The 16,468-nt window shown below is 48.9% G+C and overlaps 1 protein-coding gene across 1 annotated transcript; it reads right to left on the reverse strand.

Moving 5' to 3' along the window:
- Window positions 1-1,329: 1,329 nt before the first annotated feature.
- Window positions 1,330-9,939, reverse strand: NEU2 (neuraminidase 2). The gene is made up of 4 exons (XM_013942651.2): window positions 9,857-9,939; window positions 5,816-5,922; window positions 4,150-4,354; window positions 1,330-2,379 (listed from the first exon to the last, which is right to left on the reverse strand). The coding sequence occupies exons 3-4, from the start codon at window positions 4,348-4,350 to the stop codon at window positions 1,441-1,443; spliced, it is 1,140 nt and encodes a 379-aa protein (XP_013798105.2). The 5' UTR covers window positions 4,351-4,354; window positions 5,816-5,922; window positions 9,857-9,939; the 3' UTR covers window positions 1,330-1,440.
- Between the last annotated feature and the right edge of the window lie 6,529 nt (window positions 9,940-16,468).

Genomic DNA, 16,468 nt, shown 5'->3' on the forward strand with positions numbered 1-16,468 from the left:
CACACCACCTCCTTGGCGCTATTCCATACGTGCACATGTGCAGCATATAGCACACGGAAAACAAGCATGGACTGGCTCTTAAAGCAGAATCTTGTCCAGAGACATGGTTAAACCTTTCCTGGCTCCATCTGCTCTGAAGCGTCCCCCTCGGTGGCGATTCACTTCTGGTCACTCCCTTTATCTCCCAACAGTACAACACCTCCTTTCAGATCGCACCTCAGCCTCAGGAGAGGCGCGCTCTCACCGGAATTGGGGCTGTTTCCTTCAGAAACCTGCTGAAAATCTGTCTGCTTTGGAAAGCCTTCCAGCTTGAGCACTCTCACGCTACTCAGGGCTTGGCCAGGCCTCCTTCCTCTCGCATTTGCACCTTTGCAATTTGCTGGAAGCAGGGCAATGCTGTTTGCTAGACGCACTGCCCCCCATGCCAATAATGTTCCCTAACAGCAAGAGCCATACTTTCAAGACATGGGACTGCCAGAGTTAAGAGCAGTTTCTCTGCGGACTGTAGCTTAGCATGTGCGTTAAGAAGACCAGCAATTATTTCCCCTCCTGACTATAAATTGGGAGCTCCCCCTGCAGACCTGTCCCGATCCTGCACTTCTGATACAGGCAAAGTGCCATTTCTGCCACTTGCCCCGGCCCCGAACCTTGCTTTTTGCCTGCACGTGCCCCCCTGTCGCTGCCCGGGAAAGCAAGGGCTGGGCCACGCGGGACCGCGGTTTCCTTGCGCATGAGAAGTTGCAGCTACCTAGCGCGGCGCAAGCAAAGGGGCAGCAAGGCAAGAGCAGGCAGCAGGGGAAGGCGAAGCTGCGCAGAAGCGCGTCTCCGCGGGGCCTGGGAACTCGGCGAGGCAAGGCTGACCCCGGTGCAGGAGCGGGCAGGGAACACCCCGCGACGGGACCCTCGCATGGCCTCTCCGAGCAGCAAGCCCTTACGGCTGCCGTCTCCAGCACGGACTGCCAAAAGGAGTGCGCCTAACCGGCGTCACCACAGTTTTCCGCGGGAGATACCTGCGGGCGGAGGGGGAACCCCACTGTCCTCTGCAACCCGCTCTCCGCGGTCTAAGCACAGCTCAGCGTAAAATCGCTGCCACCTTTGCCCACGGGGTCCCTGCGCTGTCTGCATGCGCCTCCCTCGTCAAGCCTGTCGGAAGCCCCGAGGTGAAAAGCCTTGTACGAAAGTCAGGCTTGCTTTGAGGACGAGGTGCTTAAAATGGCAGCCAAAGGGAGAGGCGAGAAGGGAGAACAGGTAAAGGAAAACAAAACCCAACATCTGTAGTTTCGGTGTGTTTAATAGACTTTGCAATCTATAGACGTCGCAAGCCAACAACAAACCGAGGGCAAAAGAGGAGTAAGAAAAACCTTTTGCTGAAAGATGAGAAGTGAAAGTGAGAAGTCTCAGGAGAGGCGGTTTTCTGAGGCATCCTGGAAGGTTTGACACTCAGGACTCCGATGGAAAGGCTTGCTTCAAAGTGAACATGACAAAGATTATCTTCTCGTGTTGCTTGTGGGTCCCAAATTCAAAGAGGCAGGAGAAGAGGGCTGAGCCATCAGGGCCCACCCCCATGTACTGCAGATCCGAATAAGCACACAGGCCCTTGGAGAGGATGCTTGGTTTTGTCCAGGATGCTGGATTTAAAGGGCTTTTGTTGAGGTAAATTCCTAAATCCTTTCGGCCCTTTGGGTCCGTAGGGTGAGCGTAGAGCAACCAACTATCTTGGCACCTGGCATCAGGGGGAGGCGGGAAGGCAGTAACACTTCCGTGGCATCCGAAGGGAGGCTCTACCAGCGTTTCAACCCGCTGGCCTCCCTCAAAGTCCACCCCATGGTTGTAGCTGACAGCCTGGATCCTGGCGCCCGTGCTGCTCCGTGCGTTGCAGTAGAGCGCCTCCCGGCCGCAGGTGCGCACCTCCGCCACCTGACACTCCACTGCGTTCTCCTCCTCCACGAAGTTCCCCATCGCCCACGTCACCCCGTGGTCGGAGCTGAGGAAGCAGAAGGCGTGAGGGGAGGGCTGCTGCCTAGGGTCAAGGATGCGATAGGCATAGGCAGGAATCACAAGGCTCTGGGCCTTGTTGAGCAGCTGTAATCCGTGACCCGGTCCCACTGCAAAAGTGGCCCAGTTGTTGTACTCGGTGCCAATGGCCCCCTCGGTGAGATCCTGGGCAGCGCTCCAAGTGCGTCCCTGGTCTGAGCTAGTGACGTGGCAAAGACGTACCAGGTTGATCTTTGTCCTGAGCTGCTGCTGCTCAGAGATCTTTCCTGGGACGGCTATGAAGAAGAGGATGAGGTTCCCCGAGACCTCATCGTAAACAGGACAGGGGTTCATAGATCGGTAGTCCTTCAGCTGCGCACTGGCAATGGTCTCCATCCTACTCCACTACCAGGGCCCGTGTGAAGGGAGGCAAGAATGAAACACACCGTTACAAATAAATCCACATCACAGAGTGAGGATGCCCAGACAAAAGTTACAGGTCAAAGCACGAGAACAAGAGAGAAGTAACAAGTTAGTGGATAGAGCAAGAAATGAGAAGATGATACACCGGTATCACCAAGGGTAAATGAAAATAAATGGAGATCATTTGGATAACAGTGTGCTCATGCACTTCACATTTCACCAAATAGCTGGTCTGATTTCCTTTTTATTTACTGCTCACTGAGGAGTTGATGCTCTGTCTCTCAACATGATCAGTGTCCTATGACACTGTATAGAAAACCACAGTAAATGAATCTTCAGAATTTCTCACAAACATATATATGGACACACAGACAGGCACAGTGGTCAAAATATGCTGTTACAGACACTGTGCTGTGTCAGTGTTTCTCAGGAAGCCAGCTATCTATCTCAGCCCTTTTCAAGTACATTGGGTGCAGACAAATTCATTTCCCGTTGAGACTCCTACTCTTCCATTTTGATCAGTGTGTGAATGGGCGTCTCATCCTATGGTGCAATACCTTGCTGGAGCTGATTGCATGGCTTTACATGGTCTCGTGTGGAAATCTGGGCCTTGAGCTGTCGGACATCACACAGCAAATCAGTAGCGGAGCAGGTATACCTTTCCTCCCACCTCTCTATCTTTCTTTATGTGAAAGAGCATACAACACAATCATGTTTCTATCACTTCTGTTGCAATTAGAAAATTATTCCTATGTAGAGTTTTTGGTTTGGTAAAAAAGTGGCAATTATGCAAATTAGCTTTTCTACCCTGGCTTACTGTTTGTCCTTTTTGCTCATGACTTTGCCCATTCAACCAGTGTTTCCTTTTTTGGAATATTTAATATTTCTATTTTAAGAAACTCTAGCATATGAACAGAAATTACTGAGTTTATGACCAACTAAGCTCTACTTAACTGAATTAGAGGGGGTTACACAAGGTGTTACCTGAATGATACGACAGTGCAGGTGGGCTCTGAGGCTGCTTCTGTGAGACAGAGGCAGACTCCAGCTCTTAAGAGTCTATAATCTAAGACAACCAGTAACCAATGAAGGATTGCAAAAGAAGAATATAATGGGTTTTTTTAAACATTAATGCATTTGCAAATGCAAGAAATGATTCTAAATAAAGTATCCACCACCCCCAGTCACCCAGCAAGATAACTGTTATTATTAACTGGTGGATTAATAAGGTAGCCAATTCACTGGCACAGATAAACCAGACGACACTCTTGCGTGGGGAGACTAGCTATTCTCAATTGTTTTTTAAACCAGAAATTAGTTCTAAGAGGATGAATTAAAAAAAAAAAAAAAAAAATCACTGGTTGCTAATTCACTCCTCCCCATCCCTATGATACTCCCCATTTCTGTCTCTCCTCCACATCTTTGCTGTAGCAACAGGACTTCTTTCCCATCTCTTGCATGTTCTCTTGCACGTGCTCTCCGTTTCCCCAGCTTTGCAGTGATGGTCAAAGATATCCCCCGAAAATCTACTGCTCCTGCCCCGCTTTGTTCCCCCAATGACTGCCCAATAATTGAATTCAAGTGACTATCATAATACACTTGTATTACTTGTAGGCGGTATTTGACTCCTTAAATTTGGGGAGAAGGAGAGCTGTTTACCTACACTGGAGAGGGCAGACACATTCAACTCATTTGGGCACAGGGGAGCAGTACGGTTGGGCAGTCTCCCCCACTTTTTCCCCATGCTGGTACCTGAACATGGTGCGTGGTTGGGTCATACACGCCTCTGCGCATGGCGATTAGCTTGGCATGTTCATCCACCACATCCTCCCGTTCCTCAGCAAATGCCAGGATGGTGCTGAAACGCGGCAGGTAGAGCAAGGCCGGAATTCGATAGCTCCATGTACCGTTCTGGAACAACGTCTCCTGCTTCAGGCCAGGAAGCGAAGCCATTGTGCTAGAGAAAGGAAGAAATGCACTGCATTTTGACCCACTCTTGGCCAAGCAAAGTATGAGAGTGGCTGGGGCAGATTCCACTGCTTCTTGCCCTCCTGGCTCAGGGAGATCTATCCTGCACTGAAATGCAATTTCTGCTCCTTTTGGTTTCACTTTCTTCTTGTGCCCTTCCAAAGAGAACCCACTTGTTATCATACTAGCTCACAGCACAGACCAGACTTACCCTGGGAACAGCCTGGTTGATTTTACTGGAGTGAAGTAAGGTAAGTACATTAAATACAGTTAATGAAATAGCTGTCTGGTTTTTTTTTTCCTTTCTTTCTTTTTAAATGAAATTCACAGGCTGGGATTTTTGTGGGTTTGCTTCGTAATTGAGAAGATTGTTGATAATCAGACATTATGGTATTTCCCTTCAGAAGGGCATTACTGTCCTTTTTTGATGATGTTTCCAAAATCCAATACAGAACTTCTGCTTTGCCAAATGTGAGCTTTGAATCCCATAAAGGTGACACACTGAGACAACTCCTGACCCCAGTTATGCCCTCAGTTGAAGGTGGTAAGCACTGAGTGTGGAAAAAGAAGGAAAGAGCACTTTTTTATTCTCCCTCCTATCAGATGAAAGAAGTTAATGGTGTCTAAATGGTCCCTGTTGGATGGTGTCAACCAGCTGGAGCTCAGAGGTCTGAGTGTGCCAGGTGAGGGCCCAAGGTATTGGGTTTAAGAACTGGGATTGGGCCCTGCGGATTTCTAACTGGAAGGGGGAAGACTGCTGCCTGCCCGAAGCGGCCAAGCAGTGACTCACAGGACCAAGCACAGGTTCCTAAGGGCCCCACAGCACTTAAAAACAAAGTGATCAGCTGCACGCAGTTAGTGTTGGGTAACACACTGGGTGGGAACGCTGGTCAGGCGAGAGCCTCGTCATTCGTACAGTTACTTAGGAGCAACACTAGCGAGAGAGGCAAACACGAGGGGGCACTAGGGAAGCTGGCTCTGCACACCTGCTCTGTGTTATGGCCCCTCACAGTCCCTCTTCCTCCCCTCCGGCCCGCTCTGCCCAAGTCCTCTTGCAGCAAGCCTTTCCCATGAACTGATCTACTGTGGTAAAAACCCACTGGCTCAGGGGAACGATGTCTGAGCAGAGAGAGAGAAAGAGGAAAAAAAAAAAGTTCTCTGACATTCTGACATGATGCACCAGAGACTGAAGGCCTGATTATCCTCTGCTCAGCAGAAGAAGAAGAAGGGGGAAAAAAAAAAAGAAAAACAAATATCAAGCCTTAGATCTCTGACGCATCGAGTGGGTAGGATGGCAGGGAGAAGATGACAATACACTATGAGTAAGAAATTCAAATGCCTCCTACCTCAGCTGAGGCAAGACTTGCAATGCTCTTAGTTAAGGATTCTCCTATTTACCTCAGTCTTGGAAAGCTCTGTAGTGGCTACTGGCCATGTGTCAGATCCTTACCTTTTTGAAGGATGTCTTGCTAATTCAGGACTAGATGGAGGCAAACTGGAAATCACTTATGCAGCTGCAGAGGAGTTGTATCTATGTGGAGAGCAGTTCTCACCCTTCTGTTTTACAAGAGAGAAAAGAAGATGTTACTAGCAGTCAGCCTAACCTCAAAAACACTGTTAGCCAGTTTATTTTACAGTGCTGATTACTGAGTTGGGACAGCTCAGATGAGCTAAGTTCGGCCTCCAGACACAGGACAATCACATTCTGCTCTGGTCCAGATCCACAGCTACACAGCAAGCACTCACATATTCCTTGCTTTCACCTCTCCTATGCTATACATATCAATGAGACTTTTGAACTCGTAGCACTGATCAAAAAAAGTCTGAACTGCGTTGCATGAGCTAAAGCCAGCTGTACAGATTGGGGGAAGGCGCAGGCCTATCGTCACTCAGAGGCAAAGCCACTGGAGAGAGAGGTCTGTCTCAAAAGGGCAGCTTCTCCCTCCTCTCCGTCACTGAAGGTACAGCAGTCTGAAAAAAAAGAAAGCAGCAGAACCGCTACTATACAGAAATATTACTGGGGATTGATCTCAGCTATCCATGCAGCAGTATGAAGAAAAATAGGAAGACCTTCCCAGAACAGATAGCTGTGTTGTACAGCACATACCAGCATGCATCTAGCTATTTATATAGAGCATGGTCTTGGCTGTGTTCTCGCGGCTCCTGTAACAGAAGCTCACCAGAGCGCTTCCAGACTATTTAAAGGGAGATTAGTCAGTCTCTTCCTAGGGCAACAGAGCTCCCCTAACCCATTCTGCTACTGCAAGCCTGCTCCCACTGGGACTTGCATCCTAGCGCGCCTGGTTTGGACCCAGCGCTGCAGGCTCCTTGTGCCCTGTCTGACAGGGTAGGGCAAGAGGGAGGCAAAAAATAAGGGCCTGGGGCTGCCCCACAAAGCCCCGGTGCTTGGGAGAGACCAGGCTGCAGGAAAGGCTCTGAGACAGCCCTGCAGCACGGGGGTCTGGGAGGGGAACGGCCTACGGCACCCAGGTCCCCCCCGTACGAGCCTGTCATCTGCAGCCTTCTTCCGTGCTCCTCCCCTTCGCCTCGCCATGCCGGAGCACAGATCTGCTCAGTGTGGGAGTCACAGTACTCCTCTTTTCCTCCTGTTGCCAAATGGGGAATGAGGGAAGGTGGGATGCTACAAGGCTGGGAATAGCTGCCATAGAAACAAGCCGGAGGTTCCTGGCCATGGAGTCCTCGAGCACCACCGAGGAACGCGCTAGAACCAAGCGACTCTGCCGTCTATCCAGAGACTGTATGGGGTTATGTGCCAGTGTGCGTGTACATGTATATACACACATGTGCATATATACACCCTACACACAATGCGTGTATTGCGTACATATGTATATATACACACACAACGCTATATCCATCTGAACAGAGACTCTTCAATCTTTTCTCAAGAACGCTTAAAGACAGTATTCAGCTTCTTCTACCTTCTTCCTAGGTGGATCCTCAAGCAGAGATTGAGTCACAACAGAATTTCTGGTTTTCACACAAAATCAACAATGCAGAGTTTTTACATAAGCTTGAAGTTCTTAATATAAAGAATTTGAGTGCTGGCTTAGTTGCTTTTCAGGACAGTTGAAAGGAACTGAGCCTTCTCTTAAACTCTGCCCATTTCCAAAGGCAAAAACATTAGGTAACCTCTCCTGAATAAAGGAGAAGTAAAAACAGCAAATCACCAACAGGACAGCCACATGAAGACTGTTCAAAAGCTCATACCCCAGCACTGCGGGAATTCAAATCGCACATGCCCGTCCTCTCTGAAATTCGCTTGCCAAGGGCAACTTGCCTGGGGCCACGATGCTACTCTGTTCCTAAGCCCGCCTGAAATGCCATCCGCCAGCTGGCCTGCAAGGAAGAAGGTGGTAGTGCTGTCGTAACCAGGATGATCTAAGGACACGGGCAAGACACAGTTAGTAGGTCACGGCAATATCTTTTGATAGTCCAAGAGACGTAACTGGAAAAAAGAGACAAAGCTTTGGGAACACAAAGGCCTGAAATACAAGCAGGAGACTGCAGAGCTATGTACAAATTGAGAAGAATTGCTCAGACCTGCATCAGATCATCTTTGGGGGGAAAAAAAAGAAATTAGCTGGACTTGTGAGTCTAGCATGTGGGCTAGTAGGGGGAGGAGGATTTGATAAGGTAATTCTTTCCTAGGAGAAAAAAAAAGAGATAGCTGATACCTTTTTCCAGACCACAGAGAAGCTAGTAGGGAGAAGGGAAATCATTCAGGGAAATCATCAGCCATTAAACTAGTATTCCTCCCAATTTTTTGGTATTTAGCAGGGTTCTGAATTTAATTCACAGGCTCATCTTTGAAAAACATCCTGTTCAGGGAGACCAAAGTTTACCTGCAATTCCTCTAGGGAGGCTGCTGCACTGCACTCCAGCCCCTCACCCGCAGGCAGGGAGGAAGAACGGCAAGGTGGAAATACATAGAAGAAGAGGGGAGTTAAGTTGGAGGAAAACATTGCTCGCAGAGTTTGCAAGTTATCCAGCTACAGTGATTTCCAAAGCAGAGTGCTTCTAGCACATGAGAAGAGTTGAAAGAAATAGAGTTGTCAAGAAACAAGTCTATGATGGGTCCGAGGTCTGGAAAGGGCCCAAAGCTGCAGTCAGGGGTAGGAGCTGGTGGGCACGGGGAGGAGGAACTTGTTCCTGCCACTTCCGCCCCCCAAGGCAGCTCACACGGGCTTTTCTACAGAGCAGGACCAGCCCTTGCACGTTTATTTGCTTTAACCCTCTCTAAGAAAAGTGACCAAAAAAAAAGGTAACATTTCCACTGGCCTTGGCTTCTCTAGAAACCTGTCCGTAACACCCTTGGGCCCAAGCTGAGATGGCAGTATGCCTTTAAAACCAAACCAGCAGAAACGAGGTAACAGGCTGAACTCCCTTCCCTCGGTCCCCATCCGAGCGGTCTGCTGCTCTGCGCTGGAGTCAGCTGGCTCCTGCGGGAATTCAGGTAGATCCCAAACAAACACCTCCTACTCAAGGGAGGGTTTTTTGGAGGAGGAAAAAATACAGAGAGTCAAGTGCAAAACCCAATTAAAATCCCGCTCTGAAAGACAGGCATGAGAATTCAGCTCCTGCCCTTCTCTACTCAACATCACAACTGGATTTATAGTGTTTTCCAAACTGATAAAACTTGGCTGAACGCTATGCTGAAATACATTTTCTGTTTTGCTTTTCTAAAGAAAAGATGATATTTCCATTGGGATATTGCATAGAGGGGATCCAGGGGAAGCCACGTTCCAGTTGCACAGGGCTAAGACATACGAGAGCCACTTTGCTCCTGAAATACTTGCTGCATAGCGTATTGCTGCGCGTCAGCCTTTCCCCCCAGCTAGTTGGAGTGGCCGTGCCCATGTCTGCCGAAGCCCAGCACCCGAAAGCGCTTCCCTCCAGCCTCCTCGTGCCCCCAGAGCGGATCCTGCACGCAATGCAGCTCACGGGAAAGGCAGGCAGCGCGCTCGTCCAGCAAATCGCCCTCAAAGCGGGCTCAGAAAGGAGAGCCACCAGTGTGACCTGTCGAACAACAAACTCGGATTTCTTTGATATGTTCAGAATTCGAAACTGAGAAGGCACAAAACTAGATTTACTTTGATCTGGCAGCTAACTGGATTAAACTTCTTAACTTCAGCAGAAACAGAAAGTTTCTCTTGTGGGAAAGCTTCGCACCACACTTACAAGGGGATTTTCAGCCTCCTCAGTCCAAGCTTTCCTACATAATCAGCCAAGTTCTGCTTTTAAAGTGCTGCGGCTCAGCCTGGCAGTGGTTCCCGTGCTTCAAAGCACAGGGTTTTCTTAGCACTACAGAGGCATTACGTGGAGCAGCAGTGTTTTTCTTAGCATATGTTTGGTGGCGGACTGCATGAACTGCACTTCTAACTGAGCCCACAGAACATTGCATGCTCCTTCCTAGCTCCTACCAATGCCCAGTGTTATGAAAAAGTAAGAATTTTAGCAAAAGAAATACCTCTTCCACTCCGTGTCTCCTTGAAGTCACGCCAAAGGGAAAAAGCACGCCTATTGGGTTGGATAAAAGGGAGGATTGCCGTGGTCTTACTGACTAGTCTCCAGCCTAAAACATTATCTGTACTGGCAGGGATGTTCAGCTGTCTTGGATCCCCAAGAAGAGGTAGCAGCTGGCTTGTGTATACAAGCCCACATTTAAATAGCAAAGCTGTTTTGCATGTAAGGGGAGGTTCCCTCTGAGCTGGACAAATGCTAGCGAAAGACTTAAAAGATCACACTAATTAAACAGCGTATACCAACCAACTGATTGACAGGGTTGTGGAATAGCTATTCTTGCTACTGGTTAAGGAGCTCGGCATGCTGTTTTACTTCTCCGTCCTCTTGTCCAGAGAAGAGACGATTCCTCCCAGCACCAGGACTCCCAGGGGTTCCTTGCAAAGGGCTCCTGAGCGCCGGGAAAGTTTGCCACAGGAACCCCCAAAGCAGTTATAAATGGCGGGTGAGGGTGCTCTGATGATCTGAAACATTTCTCCACTGGCTCTGCCCACCTCCCACCCCTCAGCACGCTGTTTCTAGATGAAGAAATGGGTTAACACAGGAGTCCCCCGACTCGTGAAGGAAGGACTTGCCGGTGCCTGCAGCCACAGCCCCCCGTGTGCAGGTGATACCAGAGACGAAGCTCAGCCGGCAGCTGCAGCCACTGAGCTAATGAGCAGAGTCAGGCGGGGAAGGAGGGGAGAGCACGAGCCCAGGGGCCCGCACGGACTCTGTGGTGAGACGCGGGGGGAGAAGAGGATGACAGCACCTTCCCCCAGGTGGGCCCCCGGCCGGCTTAGAGGCAGCACCTGCACCAGTCCCTGAGCAATCAGGACCACAGTCTCGTGACTGCCTCATGCTACAGATCCAGAGATGGTCTTGCCTTTCCCATTCCTTGCTGTTTCTCCTGCTTTCCCTTCCTCTCTTGTGCATTCCCATTGCTGTCATTAATGCTTCTTGTCTCTGAAGTGATCTAGCTGTTAAGTAACCTAGGAGGAAAAAAAACAAACCTAAATAACAATCCTACAGCCAGATATTGCTAATAGTGAAGAAGGAGGACACAAAGCCCCCTCACTTGGTGGCAGTTGTGCAAGCCACAAGGAGGTGCAAGGGTGTGGACTTACAACCACCCAACCAATTTAGTTTGATGCTATTGCTTTACCATCTTCCCTCTCTCTTGAGCAACCCTGTATCCCTTCCTGTGCCAGCACTGACGCTCATCTTACCTTGGCAAGACATCAGAGGATGTCAAGCTGCCAGAAAAGTAATCCAGCAAAAAAAAGTGAATAGCTTTCTGCAGAGTCAGTGCCCTGGACTGCTTCATCAGGAGTCGGACAAGCAGCAGGACCAGCAGTGGGAGAGGGAGCACGAAGCTGCTGTTGGGAGGAGCAGACCCACCTCTGACTGGGAGCTAGACATTAGATCACATCGGCTGTATCGTAAAACAACACCCCATGTTTATGAACTTTGCTTTAAAGAATTGCTTCAGACTGAGAGACACAAAAGGAGCCTGAAGCACCTGTATCTCACTGCTTTACCTGGAATCAAACACCAGTCAACGTGAGGAAAAATCCCTCCAGAGACATTGGCATTGGTATACGCTAGGTAATAACTTCTAACAGCGACTCTTGGAGAAAAGCCGGAGTCAAGTGCAATGGAAGCAATTCAGAGAGGCACTGAAGAGGCTGCTACAGTCTGCCAGAAAGTGAGACAGGGACGACTGCTTCGGGGATTTCTTCACCTTTGTAGCACTGCCTGGCTCACCGGGGCGTTCCTCAGGCAGCGCTCTGACCCTCGCACTTTGCCTCTGCCGCCAGACAGCCCGTAAAGGATCATTTGCTTGACAGAAATCACCCTGCCCAGCTGCGGCATAAATCCGGCCGTCCCTCTCTCCCCTCGGAGCGGGAAGCCCCAAACGGGGCTTGCTGCGGCCGGCGGCTGTCGTGGTGGCAGCAGCTCCCTGCTCGGCGCTGGCGGCAGCACGGCCGCGTCCCTGAGCGCCTCCGGCACCCGGCGCCCCTTCCGCGCTGCAGCCCGGCCTCGGGCGCGCTCCTCGGGGCAGCGCGTGCTGCAAACCCACCGCGAGCGTGAAGAAGGAGCAGCCGAGACAGGCTAAAAACTGCTACCAGAGCGAAGAGCGCAGGCTTAGTGCTGCTGTTCGGGCAGCCCCCGGCACCTGTGCGGCACGGCCGGAGTGCGGGCAGCCGGTGGTCCTACCCCGGCACGGCCGCTGCCGAGCGCTCCCGGCAAGCAGGCCTCCTCGGACACTACCTCGTGCCGCAGTCCTCTGCCTGCAAAGAAGTTGCCTTCCCATGAAAGAAAAAGCGCTTTCTCCAAACAACCCGTTGTGTGCTGTAACTGTTTCACAAAGCCGCTCCTTCGCTGTCTATAAAAACCAGATTTCTCAGTGTGGACGTGCTGGGTCTGATCCCCCCCTCTCCTTCTTTTTGGTGTAAATCAAACTCAGTGGCACCAGTGAAGTTTAAAATAGGTATAGGTCTGAGGAGAATCAAACTCTTCGCTTCTATTATTCCACGCTTATTTCATTGCTCTTCTACCTGATTGTTGTAATGAAAATGTTTTAAAAAAGGTTAAAAAATGCAAATGGGGTGTGTGGGTGCGTTAATAAGAGGATATAAAAATAATGCAGCAGATAATATAACGACAGAATAGTGAACAATGGAGCATTTGCATTCGGAGGACCATGTTCCGCTTCGGGTGCCACCTCTCAGGAAAGCTGCAGCAAGAGCTTCCAAAGGAGGCTAAGGAGGAGTTTAGAAGTTCATGGTAGTGCCTGTACGTGAAGAGAGATTAATAGGAGAACAGCAAAGGTTACATTTAATGAAAGACTGATATCTAGTCAATCAAAAATTATCAATGTATGTCATCATATGGGAATATCGCATCATCTGAGCAGAACCTAAATCCTGTGGAGCTGCAACCTGCATGAGAGCCTGCTTTGTCAGAAAAAAGAACAAGAAAAAGCCAACGTAACAATAACGAAAGTAGCCTGTGTAAACGCTAATGGTAGAGCTCTTTGGGGCAGAGGGCTCGCTGGACAAGGCAGATTTGGATTTCTGGACAAGGAACAAGACATCGGGTTTTTGTTCTGGTTCGGGAAATGAGCCTTTGCATGCATTTGGAATCGCCATCTCACGATCCTCCTCAGCTGCGCGGGCAACGGAACTGCTGTAAAAGAGCAGGAATGAGGAGCTCGCCTCTCTTAGGGCTCGTACCCGTTTCACACTCCATCGACCCCACTTAAGTTACTTCTGATTTGCATCAGGAGGAGCGAGCGAAGGGCTGTGTTCCCCGTGTCTACTTTCCCAGTAACTAATAGCTTAACTCTTAAAACAAATTTCTCCTCCCAGTGGGAATAGTTGGTCAAAATCCCCCAAATCTACTCCCTCAGCCCCAAGGGCAATGCCATCACCATATGGCCTGTAGGCTCCTGCCACTCTACCTAGGAGTCTTAGGTTTGTCACAGGGAAGTTTCCATAGCCTGTGAAACACAGCGTCCAGTGAAGAGCCTGCCTATGATAGGAATTTTATCATTTTTCCATTCACTCTGCTCATTTGGAAGGGAAAAAAATAAATATAGTATGTTTTCTGTAACAAAACTAATGACCCAGTTCAAGGAAAGCAAAGGAAGGGAGGTGGAGAGGTGGTGAGATTTACCTACAAAAAGGGGATCGTAGAAACAGGATTTATTTAGCCCTCGAAACAACAAAGCCAGTAAGGAGTCACTGGAGCACGCCAGCGCCTGAAAAACGCAATAACACCTGAGCCCCTCGCTCCTCCCGCTCTGCCCCCCGGGACGCTCGCACAGGCCGGTCTGAAGCACGAGGCTGGCCAGATTCACCCCGGAGCGACTCTTGTGACAGAGAGGAGCCCAAATTCCAGTGCATCCTGCGTCCCTGTGTCCCTTCAGCTCACAGACCAGGAGCACAGGCCTGGTCTGATGGGGACCTTGATTAATCATTAGAGAACTAATTGCTGACGGCCCTCTATGCCCAGGCCAGGCCCTCAGCTGATGTAATGGGACACTATCGCGCTGGTGGCCATGAAGCTATGATAACTGACCTCGGATGAGCCAAAGCTTTACTCGCTTATCATTTGGACTTCCACGGAGCAGAGTGGACATGGGAAAAATAGGTCTGGATTTTAAAAGGAATAGGGTAATGTCATGACCACCTGAAATATTTTGAGATGAATACAGCACTTTGCATCTTCAGTGAACTTCAAAAAATTAAGGGAAAGACTAGCATCAACTTCAGCAGGCGACATAATATGTTTTATAAGAGTCATTCAAACTGCAGCCTTAAAAATACTGGGTGAGTTATCCAAGGATGAGGGAAAACTTCCCTCCTAAGTATAGCACTGCATAGTTATCTACAGGAATTATGGGTTTATTTGGTTTTGTTTGAAGCAACGGGCTCTAAGCTGACCCCAGAAGAGGGACATTCAAATGATAGCTAGAAAGCCCATCTGGGAGAACAGCAAATGTCAGCACAATGTGAACAAGAAATCAAAGTATTGCAGGGGAGAAAATTATAATCAGTTTTGGTATGAAAAGATATAAAAAGCATTACAATAAAGCCGGCCTGGCTCTGCTATATCCACTCCAATGCCCAGGTACGTGAACACACATGAAATTAAAAAATGGCAACCTAAAAATAGTCACAAACTTTTAGGCCTTGTCAACTCAAATGACTGTAAATAATGTAAAGTAAGAGCAGCAGCTCAGCCAGTGGCCCTTAAAAGTGTAGGGAAATACCATTTACTGTTTCCACTACCGTGAGTTTGCAGACTTGGACCACAGTTTCACCCAGTTGTTAAAGATTTATATGGGAGGTTTAACAAAGGCCTGTCATTAAACCTTTGGCACAAGCAGTGCAAAGGACGTTGAGTTCATGTTTATACTAACTTATCTGGAAAAAGGGAAAGCTGCTCCTTTAAATTATGTTTGCTCTGACTCTGGAAAGTGAGCAAACTAAGTCCAAGGGAAAGCTTCGCTTTTGATCAGCGCTGATAGGAAGCACAAGGACCGAAGGACACGGAGATTTTCAGTAGGACGTACCTGCCTCAGCACTCAGCACTAAACTGCAAGTTCCTTATAACTTGGGGGAGTTTAGTCCGGATTTGTTGGACATACCTCATCCAGACGGCAAATGAGAGACTGGTTCAGGCTCAGACTGCCAGGTGAGTAAAAGCCTATTCTGGGGGGAGGCCGGAAGAGAAATGGTCTGGGGAAGAAACCCCAGGTGACAAACAAATCCAGCGCCTGGGAAAGAACCGACTTTGCTCCATGAGCAAAGTCACCCTGAAGGAGTCTGGAGCAACCCAGACACGGCACAGTGGTGACACTGTTGAAATACTGGCTGGCAGAAAGGAGAGGCAAAAACACCACTGGCGCAGCCTGGCAGGCATAAAAACCACCGCCGGGAGGAAGCCCGGTCAGTGGGGAGACCCAGGCTGCACAAAACGGGCATTTATGCGACAAACTAAACACCAAACATCCCCCAGACTGACCGAGCAAGCTGCCTCTCTTTTTCCAGGAGCAGGACAAGTTGTGATTTTTCCTGGCAACTGCTTATGTGTGATCTTGCTTTTAAAAAAATAAAGACAGGAAATATGAAAAACAGACTGTTTCCCCCCCTAATGGCAGCCTGATCCATCCCCTTAGCTGATCTTTCCTTTCACTCTCAGGAGACCAGTTGCTGTGCATCCAGCACAGCAGTGAACTCCATCCCAGCAATTATGTATATTTTTAAATGCACAAAGCAAACAGGGACGCAAATCGCATAAGAACAAGCTGCCTCCTGAGATTTCAAACTATTGACAGATTCAACTGTTAAGGCAGATCTGCTACTGGCAGATCTCACTGAAAGCAGGGAATTGCACTAAAAGGTAGAAAAGATTTAAAATGTCATTGCTGAGCCTGCAAAAAGGACTAATTGGCTGAGACTCATTTTAAGAACTAGACAGACATTTTATCCAGGTCTGATTTTATCCAAACTCCATTCAGGACTGATAAATCTGATCCACTTTAATACCAACTGTGAATATAGGAGTATGTGTGAGACGACACAGCAGTTGACAGAAAAGAAGTGCCTAGAGACAGCGAACCCGCTGTCCCCCGCTGCCGTAATTTGGAGAGGCCATTTGCAAGACAATCTCAAGGGGTTTAATGACATAATTACCATTATCTGTGCCTGAATATGTGGCCAATACTTGGGGTTTGTACGAAAATTCTGCTTTTGGAAGTAGCTTACTCTGTGATTTCTGTAGGCAATTATACCGTCATCTTTACTGTAGTGGCGCCTTGGGGCAATATTTCCTGCTTCCAAGCGGCTCCCCATGAAAGCAGCCCCATTAGGTCTAAAATAAGAAAAACGGACAAGAGTCAGTAAAAGCTAAAACGATTCAGCAGCCTCATCTCCTCCCCCTCTCCTCTTTCCTACCCCAAACCATCTTTGAAACAGATGTCTGTCAGCAAACGTCTAGCAAGTTGCCCAAATTATCAGCAAAACTTGTACTTTGCTATTCCAAACGGGAGCCGTTCCTGAAAGAGCAG

This window comes from Apteryx mantelli, chromosome 9 (genome assembly GCF_036417845.1).
Source record: "Apteryx mantelli isolate bAptMan1 chromosome 9, bAptMan1.hap1, whole genome shotgun sequence".
In the NCBI taxonomy this organism is placed as follows: domain Eukaryota; kingdom Metazoa; phylum Chordata; class Aves; order Apterygiformes; family Apterygidae; genus Apteryx; species Apteryx mantelli.

What these genes read in the sequence shown, in the direction of transcription:
- NEU2 (XM_013942651.2), bottom strand. Translation starts at nt 4,350, where the DNA reads ATGGCTTCGCTTCCTGGCCTGAAGCAGGAGACGTTGTTCCAGAACGGT. An exon ending in CAACCACGCACCATGTTCAG is followed by an intron (nt 2,380 to 4,149) that starts GTACCAGCATGG and finishes GGGCCCTGGTAG; the next exon opens with TGGAGTAGGATGGAGACCAT.